Source organism: Sinocyclocheilus rhinocerous, unplaced genomic scaffold (genome assembly GCF_001515625.1).
Source record: "Sinocyclocheilus rhinocerous isolate Xijiao unplaced genomic scaffold, SAMN03320098_v1.1 scaffold1740, whole genome shotgun sequence".
NCBI lineage: Eukaryota > Metazoa > Chordata > Actinopteri > Cypriniformes > Cyprinidae > Sinocyclocheilus > Sinocyclocheilus rhinocerous.
In genome coordinates, this window is record NW_015651446.1 from 1,468,533 (window position 1) to 1,482,893 (window position 14,361).

Below are 14,361 nucleotides of genomic sequence, written 5' to 3' on the forward strand. Positions count from 1 at the left end.
TTTTGGGTGCAACCACAGATCAGCACTTTTGCCCTGTTAGCATATTAACCCTTATGTGTTGCCCATCAAGCCTTCACGTCTGACCTCTGACCTTTCATTCAGGTTCGCAGGCCCAATGGAGAGGCTTCAGGCAGAGGCCGCGCTGCTCAACAGGAGGAGCAGCACATACCTGGTCCGTCACAGAAGCCGAGAGTTTAACGAATATGCCATCAGCATCAAGTGAGTTAAAAGAGTGCACTTACTGTATCATTTAGAAACAACAAATAATTAGTAAAAAGTAGTCTGAGTGAATTGAGAAAAAGTTTTCCACCCACAACAATATTATTATTAATAATAATAATAATAATAAAAAAGATTTTATTTGTTTTATTCACACACCCAAACAACAATAGAACAACTCTATAGTGTGTGTGTTCAAGCGCAAAGCCGAAAGACAAAAGCTGCCCTGTGAGATGGCTTCTTTCTTCTTTTTTTTAAAAGTGATTCTTGTTTTTAGATGGTCCTGTGCACTGTCTAACTTTTAATTCAAGGACTAATGGAGACGCCCCACCCCTCGCTATCGACCCCTTCTCCCTGCATGAAAAGCTCTTTGCCCCATGCATTACTATAGCAGCTTCCCATAGGGGATAGGCAGCATCGATCGCAATGATCACCAGAAAATTACTCTCATCATTTATTCATGGCCCACAGGTACAACAACGACGTGAAACACATCAAGATCTTAGCAAAGGAGGGATTCTTCTACATTGCAGAAAACAGGAAGTTCAGAAGCATTTTAGTAAGTGCTAATAATTTTTACTAGTTTTTGGCAAAGAATATTATTGAAACGTCTTTATCATAAAAAGTGAAAAGTAAATGTTACACTCATATGTTTTTAAGGTCGGTGGAATCAAGATAAATGTTTGCATTATACCAGCTTATTGCGTTTGGAATCTCTTTGTATCATTTATACAATCCCTTTTGTTTTGTCATCTGTTTGCCTTCTAAAGGGCATTAGGAAATCACGCTGCTTAATGTCTCTATTCTGTAGAAAAATCAAATGTCTTTTGTCAGCTTCTTTTTGAAAGCGCTTTTAGATTCGATCTTGCAAATGCCAGTTAAATAACATTATTGGATTGTGAATGCTGGAGTCATATTGAATCCGTTCATATATTTATTTTTTATTTTCCCTTTTAATGGCTGTAGAAATTTTCCCTTTTATGTGAACTTGACATCATGTTGAGCGTATGTGTGTGTTTAATGCAGGAGCTGATCGAGTATTACAAACATCAAAGAAATTAATATTTTTATTAAGAAGGAATTTATTTTATCAAATGTGACTATAAAGAATTATTACAAAGATTATTACATAGAAATTCTCAGGAATAATAGTTTTTTATTGTAATAATATTTCACAATTACCATTTTATATTCCTTTTTACCAAATAAATGAACATTCTTACTGACTCTTACTGAACTTTTGAACAGTAGTATACATCATTTATATATTTATTTTTTATTAATTTGGATTATTTAAATTTCTTATATTATGTTAATTGTAATTTATTTTAGTGAATTAAAAATGATATATAAAGCACAAATAAAAAGTATGCATTCATGCAGGACTCATTTTCGAGTTAAAAACTGGATTCACATGCTTGCAGTGTTCATGTCACCATATGCATACTTTCACTTGAGTATGTTTCTGGCCAAATTCATCTGTCTATTCATGGCTTTGTGATTGTGAAAGCTCCTTAGACATCTGTGTTGTTTTCCAGTTGTGGGAGAGGAACGAGTTAAAAACCTCAAACGTGGGCTTTTAGTATACCCTGAACTACTGAGCTGTGCTTACAGCTTGATCTGAGAGTTTATGGCGCATTGCAATCAGCGCTTAGATGAGATTTTATTGTAGCTCCATATGTCACAGCGAGGGTCTCGTCGCAATTGGGAAATGTCGGCAGATTGAGAAGCTGGGGGGACGTCACTCAAACACTTCACTGCTTTAACAAAGCAACTCTGACCAAAGAATGGATCTCCCAGTATGCATTGCTGCTGTTTTTCTCCTCTCACCCCCGAGGTCCATTGCCATGCAGCACAGCTTCTTTTCTTTTTTTACATCTCAGAGTCTGCTTATGTGCCAATAAATGCAAATTACATGCAATTGTTTTTGAGACGGCTGCCAGAGGCACAAAAGTCTTTCATGTAAACCTCTGCACGAGACCTTTAAACCACGCTAGTAGACGGGGAACGCCACATACAGAGCAACAGGGGCATCTACTCTAAGTGGTAACTTGAACCTGCGTAGGCAGCATACAGCAAGATAAAAAAAATCAGCATTGTAGAACGGAAACAACCTGTACAGTGTGACCTCCATTGTTCTTGTTGGACACAGAAATAATCGTGGCTTTAATTCGCAGGTGAAGGGAGAACAAATTGCTTGATGCATGCCTCTTCCTTCCTCATATTTATTTATATCCAGGAAGCATTGGAGATGCTGTCAGCTATGATGCGTTTCTACTTGTATTCCATCGAATGTGAAGCGAGGCATGCGGGTTGGATGGCAAATCCATAACCTTGAATATTTACATTATGGATAATGACGTGCTGAAGACAGGAGGCTTGAGCCTAGCAGAGTTTGCAGAATAGTGGGCGGATGGGTGTTTGGTTCTCCTGGAGTGACGTGGGTGGAATCTCAAGTGCCCGTTAGCGGCTCGGACATCACAGGTTGGGTTGTGGTCGGAGACAAGGCCCTTGGAGACACACAGCATGTGCTCCTGCATTAATTCATGAGCTCGGTTAGCCTCAGCTTGGGTTGTCCCTTCAAAACTTTGAACAGATGTTTAAGAAAGACATGAGATGCTTTTGAACCCAGTCTGAGTTGAACCGCTTGCCAGAGAATGAACAGACGAGTGAGAGAAAAAATCGAGAATGAGATGTTGAGAATTTATTTATTTTAAAATCAATAATGAATTTAAAATTGACCCAATTTATATTCTTAATATGTTTTTATATCTTACTGTGGATGTTCCAAAGTTCACATTATTAAAAAAAAAAGTTATTATTTTAAGGGAAGCTTCAACTTTGAATTCATACCTTGTAGGCTATTTTTTTATTTATCACTATTTTGTATTAAATGAAAATTGATCTAGTGGTGCTATTTTTAGTCATTATGCTCCAAAAATGTGGAACCTTTTTACCTATTGAAATTAGACAAACTCCAAACATTCACATGCATAAAAAGTAGGCCAGGAACACATGTGCTAAAACAATGGTTAAGCCTGATGCTCCATACACACTCCTAATCATCAGATCGTTCAATGTTCATTGACGTGTTGTTAGTTACACTGAACGCCGTATTGCTTTGGCTGCCTTCAAACATATTGTGTTGCTGACACGCTTGGGGTCCTTGACGTTCTGGGCCGAGCCGGTCAGATGGAGCATCAGATGGTGAGGGGAACTCGCTTCACTGCCACAGTCGAGCACAGACGCTCCTGGAGTTTTAGTAAACACAAACCTTACTGAAAGTTCTCGGCGGAACGGGACATGAATAAAAATATTCCAGAACTGACATCCCTGTCCTACCACGTAAAACAGGTGGGAATCAGTTAGGCTATGTTCACAATGTCATTCCAGATCTGTATATTTGTGCATCTGATTGGAAGCTGATCTAAATAAATCAATATCCACACTGTGTATCACAACTGTTTAGATCCGATTTGTGTGTCCCATGGTGCTCTTTCATTTTCTGGAATATCTGCATTGGTTTCTATGGCAATGACGTTGTGTTGGTATGCCTATGACCCAAAAAAACAACAACAACAACAACAGCATCATAGCAGTACGGATGTTGTCTTACAGCATTACAATGTGTAGCCACCGCGCTGGACTGCTATGTCTTATGAGGCAGGGGGACAAATGTAGAAGATATTCACACTGTCAGGCTAAATTTGATTATTTCTGTTTCCGAATGGAATCTGATCTAAATAATTGAATGTCCACATTGTGTATCGCAACTGTTTAGATCAGATTTGTATGTACCACGGCGCCGCTTTATTCCCTGCTGCCGTCTCCAACAGTCTCAATATTCAAAGAGGTTTCATGTTATTTTTTTTTAAATAGAGAGATCTTGATTCTCCCACGATTCTGAATAGACAACCAAACAAAATAACTTACTATAAATTTATTAGAGGGTCTGACAAAATGTTAATCGCTACGGTCTATTTATATCTAATTAATTTGAATACATTATTTACAAAAAAAAAAAAAACTTTGAATGAAAGATTCAATGACTCATAAAGACTTCACTTGTGTCATGACAGGATGAATCAGCATTTTTGAACAAATCTCTTGAATGAATAATTCAACGACTCACTCATAAAAACTTCACTTGCTTCATTACCGGATGAATGATTTAATGACAAATGCATTTTTTAACAGTCACACAAATGCATTTTTTAACAGTCACTTGTCGCCTCCTACTGATGTAACAGCGTAATCGATACAATCTTTATTTCAAGCATCAAGTTACTTTCAAATGCTGATTTACTCTATTTTGATATATAAACTATAAACTTTCATTCCAGTAATTCTGTGATTCTGTGAAAGTTTTAATAGACATAGGCCAATTGTTGTCATTTTGGAAGAAGATTGTGTGGTTGTTTGAATCAAGATTGCAATCTTTTAATGATTAATCGTGCAGCTTAATGCTCAATCTTTGATAAATATCATCAGGTTTGGACTGACAGTCTTAACAAGGCTTTAGAATGTGTTGATGCAAGAAGTTAGCATTTGTTTACAATCTGCTCTGTTTGCTTGCAAATGCTGCATTTGAATTAAACATGCTTTTTCTTTTGCTTTTCTTCTCTTTACCCTTGCCGCACCCCTACCTCACTCCGCCTCACCCCACCACGCCCATGCCTCCGCCCACCTCAGCCCCGCTGCTCTGCGGGCTGTCTTTTCTAACTCCCGCTGGCTACAGCTTTGTCCCCCCCTCTACCGCCCCATTCTGGTCAGGTACAGGTACAAGTTTTCTTTCTCCATTGGTGTTGTTTTGTCAAGGTCATAGGAGATCTGAGGCTGCCTTGTTTACACGCCACCCCCTGCGTTTAACCCCGCCTCCCATCTCATTGTGCGTGTCTATTTATAGATCATCTCCCAGCTGCTATCATCTTCTCTAATGCATAGCCGCATGCACCATATGTCCTTTGTCAGCCGACACTGACTGACTGACAATATGACTCATCATTATCTCATTTCAGGCAGTTAGCTTATTAGAGCCGTCATTACGGGCGGTTTTTATCAGGGGAGCTGTGATGAAAAGGAAGGAGTCGGGCTAACTTTGTGACATCTCTCTCTCCCTCCTTTACAAACTTCTCGCTTTGAGCATAACGGCAGCTAACTGGCAGCCAGTTCTCTGTCTGTACAAGTCTTGCTCACTTTAAAACAGCTGAAGAGAAAGCATCCTGGCACTGAGGCGGATCTCATCAACACACGTCTGGCGGAAGGCCTAGCTTCTCTGGCTGCCATTCACAAAGTCCTCAGAGCCTCTGAAGTCCGATAAAACAAAGGCACATTTGAATTCGCCACCATGTATTTTCCTCGGCCCACCGCATTTAGAGAGAACCGCGAAACGAGTCCAACAAAACGTCAGTGAGCTGCTAGAAGGAACAAGATGTGTTTTTGAGGGAAAAGTCGTCTGAAATGTAATTAACCCAGCGGATTATGCTGTTGACACATCTCAAGACATAATCAAAACAGCCACTTCAGCTGTGATTGGACCCGTCCCAGATTCACGAGAATCATTTATTTAAAGTGGTTGTGTTAAGGCAGGCAAACACATGAAGGAGTGCGGTGATTACAAGAGTCCTTAGGGGGACTATACAGCCTGCATCCATCCTCTCTTTGTTTGTCTGGTTAATTTTGTCTGATTCTCGTCTTCCTTTTTGTCCTGTGATGTTTGCTTCTAAATGTTCACTCTTTTTTTCTCATCTCTACAGTGTTTACTCCTAAGGTGATGGGTGTGGCGATCGCCCGCTACGACTTCAGCTCTCGGGACACGCGGGAACTGTCTCTGCAGGAGGGTGATGTGGTGAAGATCTACAGCAAAACTGGAGCCAATGGCTGGTGGAGGGGTGAAGTCAATGGACGGGTAAGTGTGTGTGTAGATATACTAGCTTACTGCATACTGCGTATTATATACTGCATAAATAATATGTGATGCACATTATGCAATGATAGATGTTTCAAACCATGTCCTACGAATTTGTGACAATTTCATGTCATGGAATGTTTAAAAGATTGTGTGGCATCAAGATATGATCATGGAAATAAAAAGAAAGTGCTTTTTTGGATTTTAAAGTAAATTTTGTTAAATAAAAAAAAAAATCTACAAACAAAATAAAAAACCTCCTTATATGTTAGCTAATGTAATACTAGTTTTTTTAAAAAAAGAAATTAATGCTTTTATTCAGCAAGGATGCATTAAATTGATAAAAAGTCAGTAAAGACATTTTATACAGTTTATTGACAGTAAAGACATTTTATAATGTGACAAAATATTTTTATTTCACATAAATGTTGTTCTTTGGACCTTTCTATTTATTAAAGGGGTCATATGATGCGATTTCAAGTTTTCCTTTAAAAAATATCTACAAACAAAATAAAAAACCTCCTTATATGTTAGCTAATGTAATACTAGTTTTAAAAAAAAAAGAAATTAATGCTTTTATTCAGCAAGGATGCATTAAATTGATAAAAAGTCAGTAAAGACATTTTATACAGTTTATTGACAGTAAAGACATTTTATAATGTGACAAAATATTTTTATTTCACATAAATGTTGTTCTTTGGACCTTTCTATTTATTAAAGGGGTCATATGATGCGATTTCAAGTTTTCCTTTCTCTTTGGAGTGTTACAAGCTGTTCGTGAATAGATAAGATCCCTAAAGTTGAAAAAGACTAAAGTCTCAAACCCAAAGAGATATTCTTTATAAAAGTTAAGACTGGCCCACGCCCTCCTAAAACACCTCGTTTAAACACGCCCCCACATGTCTACGTCACGATGTGGGAAGATATGCATAACACCGCCTAAATGTTCAAGCAAAGAAAGAAGGCGTAACTTTATTGTTGCTGCCACCACCGCCGGCATGTTGGCATCACAATATGGTAGGGGCGTAACATTTACGTCACACGCTTGAGGTATTCGGCCAATCACAACGCACTAGATAGCTGGACAATCAGAGCACACCTCGCTTTTCAGACCGATGAGCTTTGTAAAAATCGACGCGTTTCAGAAAGGCGGGGGATAGAGGAGATAATAATGTTTAGAAAATAGGAGAAAATAATGTACAGTATGTGGAAAATAATGTGTTTTTTGAACCTTAAACCGCATAAACACATTTCATTATATCAAATACACAAAATAATGTTCTTTTTAGCGACATCATATGACCCCTTTATATTGTTAATCTATCACAGTTTCCACAAAGTACTAAGCCACACAACATGGACATTTTCTACATGGATGATGACGAGAAATGTTACCTGAGCTCCAAATCAGCATATTAGAATGATTTTTGAAGGATCATGTGACACTGAACACTTGGCTGATGAAAATACAGCTTTGCTATTTCAGGAATAAATTACATTATGAAATATATTAAGATAGAAAATAGTTCTTTTAAATTGTAATAATATTTCAATATATATCAATATATCATATAAATGCAGCCTTTGTGAGCATAGACTTCTTTGAAAAAATATCAAAAATCTTACCAACCTAAAATCATTGAATGCTAATGTTTGTTAAAAATCAAGGCTGTTTTTACTTCCAATTTATTTGTCACAATCAAAACAGAAGGTCAAAGGGAACTCACTGCATTATGGAATACAATATTTCACATTTTGGTACATCTAGTTAATTTCTAAATAGAATTTGCCTTACAATATAAGTTCTAGAGATATTTAATATTTAGTAAACTTATATTTAAATTATTTAATGTATTCAAATATTTAAAAACAAAATAATGTATAATAATACTTGTTTTAAAATATAAAGTGCTTTCAGTGCACAGTCACAGAGCACCTACTTAAATAAATGTGAAAGTACTGTCTGTTTATACTGTATTTTCATAACATACTTCTCTTCTCTGATCTGAGATGATAGACATTCTGCTAAAAATGACAGAAAACTGAAACCGCACAGAAAATGTGGCATCGCTATCGAATTAAGCAGCATTATTTCATACTGAGCCCAAAAGCTTATTTGTACTTAAAGCGCATCGAACTGTCAAATTTTTTTTGAGCCTCTTGAGCCATCTTATAATAGTTTCATCAGGGAGGCTGTAAGTGTAATTTAGTGAATAAAACGTTCAGGGCTGTTTTATGGATGCCAGTAATAGATTTTGGGATCAGTGCTTCGAACAGACGCCTGCCTTCTTCTGAAATGGACAGAACTGCCTTTGTACCTTTTATAACGTCAACCAATAAATCACATCTCTCCCTTGTTAATCTGCATTTTGTCCTAACCAGCTGTGATTGTCAACAGTGTGAAATGATGATTTGATGGATGCTTGGTTTCTATTTTTGTTGCCTAGTGATGGACAGTCCAGCCTACAGTAAAATCACATTGGTCCAACTTCCAGCTTCACATATTTATAGTATTTTGAATCTCAAATGCAGGACTCAACAATAAGAATGGACCCATTCATTGATCTTGTACATCTATTTTTATGCCTTGCAAATGTAAATGTTTGGTTCCTGTGATGTACAGTGTTCTACATTGTTTTTGCAAATTATGCTGACATTATATCATATATTATGCTATTGCTATATATTTTATAAATAATAAAATAACAATAAATGATAAAATAATAATAATTTAAAAGTTTAATAATAATTAAAAAAATAAATGGTAACACTTTACATTAAGGTTCCCTTTTTAAAGTGTTTATAAAGGTGTTCATAAATGACTAATAACTCATTTAAAATGCATTATAAATCATTGATAAGCAGTTGTAAATGCATGAATAAAAATGGTGATTTTAATGCAATACCTGCCAAATAGTGAGCCATTTTTAACTCACATGTTATAAATACTTAATAAATATATTTATTAATACCTATTTCACTCAAAACTAGATTCCTGATTTATTTCATGATGCAGCAAAAATTGACTTTTCTAGTGAGACTGAAGGGTGTTTATGGTTCTCTCATTTACATCTCATGACTCATGTCACTTTTTGTACAATGTTTCTTACCAGCATCTACTCTGTACCTTACCCATGGTACGCTGCAAATGTTCATGATGCCTATCCACAGCAATGATTAGAAACTGATTTATTTTGTTTATCAAGATGAAAATAACAAACTTTATTTTGGGGCAGAAAAAAATCATAAAAGCACAACCATGGCTTGATGAAATATCAATAATGAAAATTTTAATTCCAATATTAGTTACCTCTGAACCTTAATGTAAATAATTTATGAATAAGTTATAAACGTTAATAACCTGTGAAAATGAACCTTAATATAAAGTGGACACCTGTGAACCATTTATTAATGAGTTATAAACGTTAATAACGTCTAAAAGTGAATCTTATTGTAAAGTGAACACCTGTGAACCATTTATTAATATTATTATTATTAAGAGAGAGAGAGAGAGAGAGAGAGTGAGAAAGAGATCGCAGATTGCGTTGCACACACACAGAAACATTCAGGAGCACAGAGGCTTGTTGACAACGCTGCCCCGCGACTTTTATTAATACAATAGCCTAGATACTGGATCACTACATTATATTCCTCTGCAACGAGGAGGTAAAATCGCTGTTTTTTAAGTAACTAAACACAGCTTCATTGTTTGTAGAGAGAGACGCACAGAGGCAGGTAACTCACACAAAACTGTCAATTCAAATAAATGCTATAATTCATTCAAATAAATGTAGTCTTAATTAACTATTCCATCTCTGTGTCTAATCTGAAGTGGACAGAATGCTCGAGCTAATGATCCGTAACTGACAAAAATATTTTTACTCTTCCGGTCAAATATTGCTTTGCAAACATCATTAACAGCTTTAACTTGTCAATGCTGGCAAATGACCATGGTATAAGCGGGATAATGCACGGCTAGCTTTTGATTGGCTGTGATTTTGTCACTGTGAGTTTTGCATTTTTATTTAACTGAGAACAGGAAAAATACTTCACACTTGAAACTTAATAGTCATACAAGTTAACAAAGCAGCAGGACAGAAATTTGTTTTCTGTCCACAGTGCAATCTCATGTTGACACCCAAAAATTTTGCGTGGCACCTACAGTATTTAGGCAGAGATAGACCATAGCAGGAAAAACGCTTAGCTGTTGCTTGACAAGAAGCAACAACACCATTCATTTCTCTCCAACTTCCTCTCTCTCTCCCTCCCTGATTTGGCCAATCAAAGAAAAACAGCTCTGTCATACTTTCCTGCTGGCTATTATTGCTCAGGCCAGTGTGAAGCCACTGGAAGCACTTTAAACAATCCAGCGCCGACCCTCCGACCCTCCTCTTGCAGCAGGCACATCCTCAAGGTTATCAAGGCAATGAAGTGACGCAAATCCTCTGTAATACCCCCTGCAACTTTCTCCTCTAATCACTCATTCCTTCTGTTCTGTCTCATCCACAGGTGGGCTGGTTCCCCTCCACGTACGTAGAAGAAGGCGAGGAGTGAACGGCTCAGCGATTGCTCACAAGAGAAAGGAAACGGAGCGAAAAAAGCTCACGGACTGAGTCAGAAATAGGGCAAGCGATTGGCCGGAGCTCCTGCTCTCTCTGTGTCTTGTTTGTCGATCCTGGAGGACGTGCATGGTGTTTGATAGGTGAAGAACTGTCTCTCAGGGAGCAGATTATCAAACACAACCCCAGACCGCATCTTCAAAGACCCTTCCGGGCGCCTGGATGGAGCGTCACGGTTGAGATGGAACGCACTGAATCAGACTGAGGTTACGCCGTGAGCTATTTCTGTGTGTGCGTGTGGCAGTTTGTCTGCTCATGGGAAAACATGCTTGTCCTGACCTTGCCTGAGTCCTCCTTACCTGCACTATTATTGATGATGCCCCCCTCCCCGTGTCTGCACTGCCCCGGAGGTGTTCTCACACACGGCCCACAATCCCACCCAGCTATTCATCTCCGATTAAGATCATAGCTCCCTGCCATGTAGGCTGCGGTAATTGATTGCTGTCTCTTCCCTGTTTCTATCCTACAAAAATCTCTCTTATTTTCAGATTTCCACTTAAAAGGAAGGACCGGTTGTTTTGTGCGTCACGCACTTATCTCCAGAGATATATTGTGGGCTTGTCATGCCCTGTTTATCTGATTTACATGGTACCACATCGTCAGGGAGACGCGCAGCAAGACGTTGACAGGAAACAAAAGGGATCGTGGTGACAGGCCAGTAAAACAGCTTTTTCAGCAGGGGCCCACGGCCCCAAAAGCATTGTGTCACCCCATCCAGAAAGGATCCTGCTAGATAGCGCAGACAGTGCCTTCTCAATCAACTAATGAGGGGGATTTAAAAACAACTAAAAAACAATGAGTGAGATAATTCTGTTTGAGTGGATCAGAAACCAAATGTCTCTGATGATGTGCAAACTAGTGGTCGACCAATATGGGTCTGTGTCCGATATCAAAATTGCAGGGTGACCAATATTGTGCTAATATAATATTATAATATTACGTATAAAAATGTTGTGATATTGATCATTAAAATTAAATGCTTTTTTCTATTCAAAATCCACTTAAATTAAGGGTAATTGACATAAGACGAATATATAAATACAGAGTTCTGGCATGAAACTCTAGATGGCGCAGTCCGATAGGTCTAACTCAATCTGACCTAATGACATCATCACATGGCACAGCTGATTGGTTCTCTCCTGTATCGGTAGCCAATGAGCTCACAGCAGCGGCGTAGAAGGTCTATTCCGCCAAGACCAAATACATTAATATTGTCATGTGCATTACCATGCCAATCCCTCCGAGAGTTGTCATGACAGAACTTATGTTATTCCAAAGGACGCTGTTATTTGACATATCAGTCAATAAGTTCACCACTAGTGTGCACTGACAAAATTATTGGCCAAGAATCAGAAAAAGATTTCTTCATTGCATCTAAATATGAAAAAAAAAAAAAACATCTTATAAGGCATTGTTCTGTGCTGTTGGATGGGATATTGGCTGTGTTTTCACTTCCTGCTGCATTCCCCTTTGGGACTCATTCTTACAAGATGTTCCAGTGCTATAATGCACGAGATGGATGCTTTACCTGTTTGCAGCTATATGTAGATCTGCGTGCAATCTGAACTGGCTCTAAACTGTGATGAAATGAAGTTTTCAGCGTGTTTAGACTGTGTTGAGGTGACAGACTTTATAATCGGAGAAAGGTCATATCAGGAAACAGTCAAAGCACTGGTTTGTCTCAAATGGTTAGATAAAAGTGCACTCACAAAGGAATATTTTTTTTATTTGTGATCTAAGAAGAGACTTTGACAGGAAAAGACATTCAAAGGAATACAGACAAATGACTGAAAAGCTTCAAGCCAGTAGAGAACAGAAATACACTCCTATGTGCCTATAAAGCAGTCCAATGTAAAGCATCTCTTTTTATCATTTTACTTTTTTTGTCTTCCCAAAGAGCTATATAATGTATTGTAACTTCAGTTGTCATTTGAGCAAGTATTGTTTTTATTATTTTTTCATTCCTGTAAAATGAGAATATATATGTAGAGTAAAGAAGGTAAATATTTATTGATATATATGTCTTTATCTGTTATAATGAATTTCTAATGTGAATAAGGTATTGATCAGTCGTCTCATTGTGTGATATCTCTGTCTCAATGTAGCACAGTGTAACACCACTAAGTGGCAGCAGCATTACCAGCTGCTTCTCTCGTCATTCTCATCTTCATCTTATGAGCTTATAGTTCCTTTTTCCTCCTCATTGCATTTTCCCAGTCATCATAATGCTGCCTTTAAGCAGTGGCAGCTCGTGGGTTTTAAAATAGAGGAGGCACACTAATTGTATTGGTCTGGGATCCCTGCCGATTATTATTATTATTATTATTTGCTTAATCACTTTAAAATGGCTTTTTGGTTGCTTTTAGTCAGAAAACGACATACAAAAAGCAAGATAATATAACTTCACTTACCTGGCCTATCACTTGAAGCAAACATCCATCCCTTCTTAAAAGTCTGTGTTAAAAGAGAGCTGCCTGTTGCGCCATTTAATTAAGCCGACTGCTGTAGCCTATATCCAGCTTAGGCTGTTTTCCCTAAATTTGTATATATACTGTTTGAATGATAGCTTGGTAAATCTGTTGGCAATCAAATATTCAATATCGCTACTCACTTGGTACATTATCAGCGCAGCGGCAGACGTTCAAACTAACATCACGTGATTTACGTCTCTGTGATGATTGGTTGATATCAGAAGGAGGCTAGCCTCCCTTGCAAGGGTTCTTTTCGCAACACTTCCCCCTCCCCTTCTCTATCATTAGCGGTTGTAATTACATCAGCAGATTCGGCACATTCGCGATAGAAAAGCGGCGCTTTCACGTTATTTTATTACAACTGTGAAATTACAAACAAAAAATACACATTCTGAGACATGAACTGAAATGAATTGTGAATTTTATTAACATTAAATCGTCCTCCTCCCATTTTCACCTCAAAATTATGGGGAAGCTGTGCCTCCCCTGCCTCCCCCGACGAGCCGCCACTGCCTTTAAGTGCAGGAACATTTGTATTTATGAATCCAAAAGATGTACTTCCTAACAATGATTACGAAATGAGTTGAAAAAATGTTAGAAAATGAGACCCCCCCCCCCCCCCCCCCAAAAGATCATCCTGACATGATCTAAAGGCAGCATTAGGCCCAATGATATTTAAAGATTCAGTATTTTCCTGTTATGCCATATCAGTTCTTTCCTCTCTGAGAGGAAGCGCTGTTATGTCACAGAGGATTCAAGTAGATTAACTTCTCATTAGGAAAATCACATTTACCAGCTGTTTATGGCACAGCCAGAAATCGCCTCTACCTCTCCCTCCCTTTATTTATAAAGGTTAAAGGTCGGTTTTAGCATTGCTGTTTTTTTTCTTTTGGGCATTGACAGAAAGAGGATTTTTGGTCTGGCACTGAAATCTGGGGCGAAATCCGTGCCCGAGGCAGATTATGGTCTTCTCCTGGGTGCGCGGTTCCCTATACTCTAACTGCGAGCAGTAGAATTGGTTTTCTAAGCTTTCTCACCGGTAATCTGTTCCCACTCCTCTCTCCCCAGAGATGAACCCTGACAGGACGGATTTAACAGGCTTCCACACATTGTTATATATTTATATACGGCAGAGTCTGTTTCA

General features: G+C 38.0%; 1 protein-coding gene across 1 annotated transcript in view; it reads left to right on the plus strand.

Annotated features, from left to right (window-relative positions):
- Window positions 1-11,813, plus strand: part of LOC107712784 (guanine nucleotide exchange factor VAV3-like) — a 70,531-nt gene extending 58,718 nt beyond the window's left edge. The window contains exons 23-28 of the mRNA XM_016518121.1: window positions 103-219; window positions 691-778; window positions 1,246-1,263; window positions 4,761-4,992; window positions 5,976-6,127; window positions 10,637-11,813. Coding sequence (XP_016373607.1) covers window positions 103-219; window positions 691-778; window positions 1,246-1,263; window positions 4,761-4,992; window positions 5,976-6,127; window positions 10,637-10,681 — 652 coding nt within the window. The 3' untranslated portion in view covers window positions 10,682-11,813. The remainder of the gene's footprint in view (window positions 1-102; window positions 220-690; window positions 779-1,245; window positions 1,264-4,760; window positions 4,993-5,975; window positions 6,128-10,636) is intronic.
- The last annotated feature ends 2,548 nt before the right edge of the window (window positions 11,814-14,361 follow it).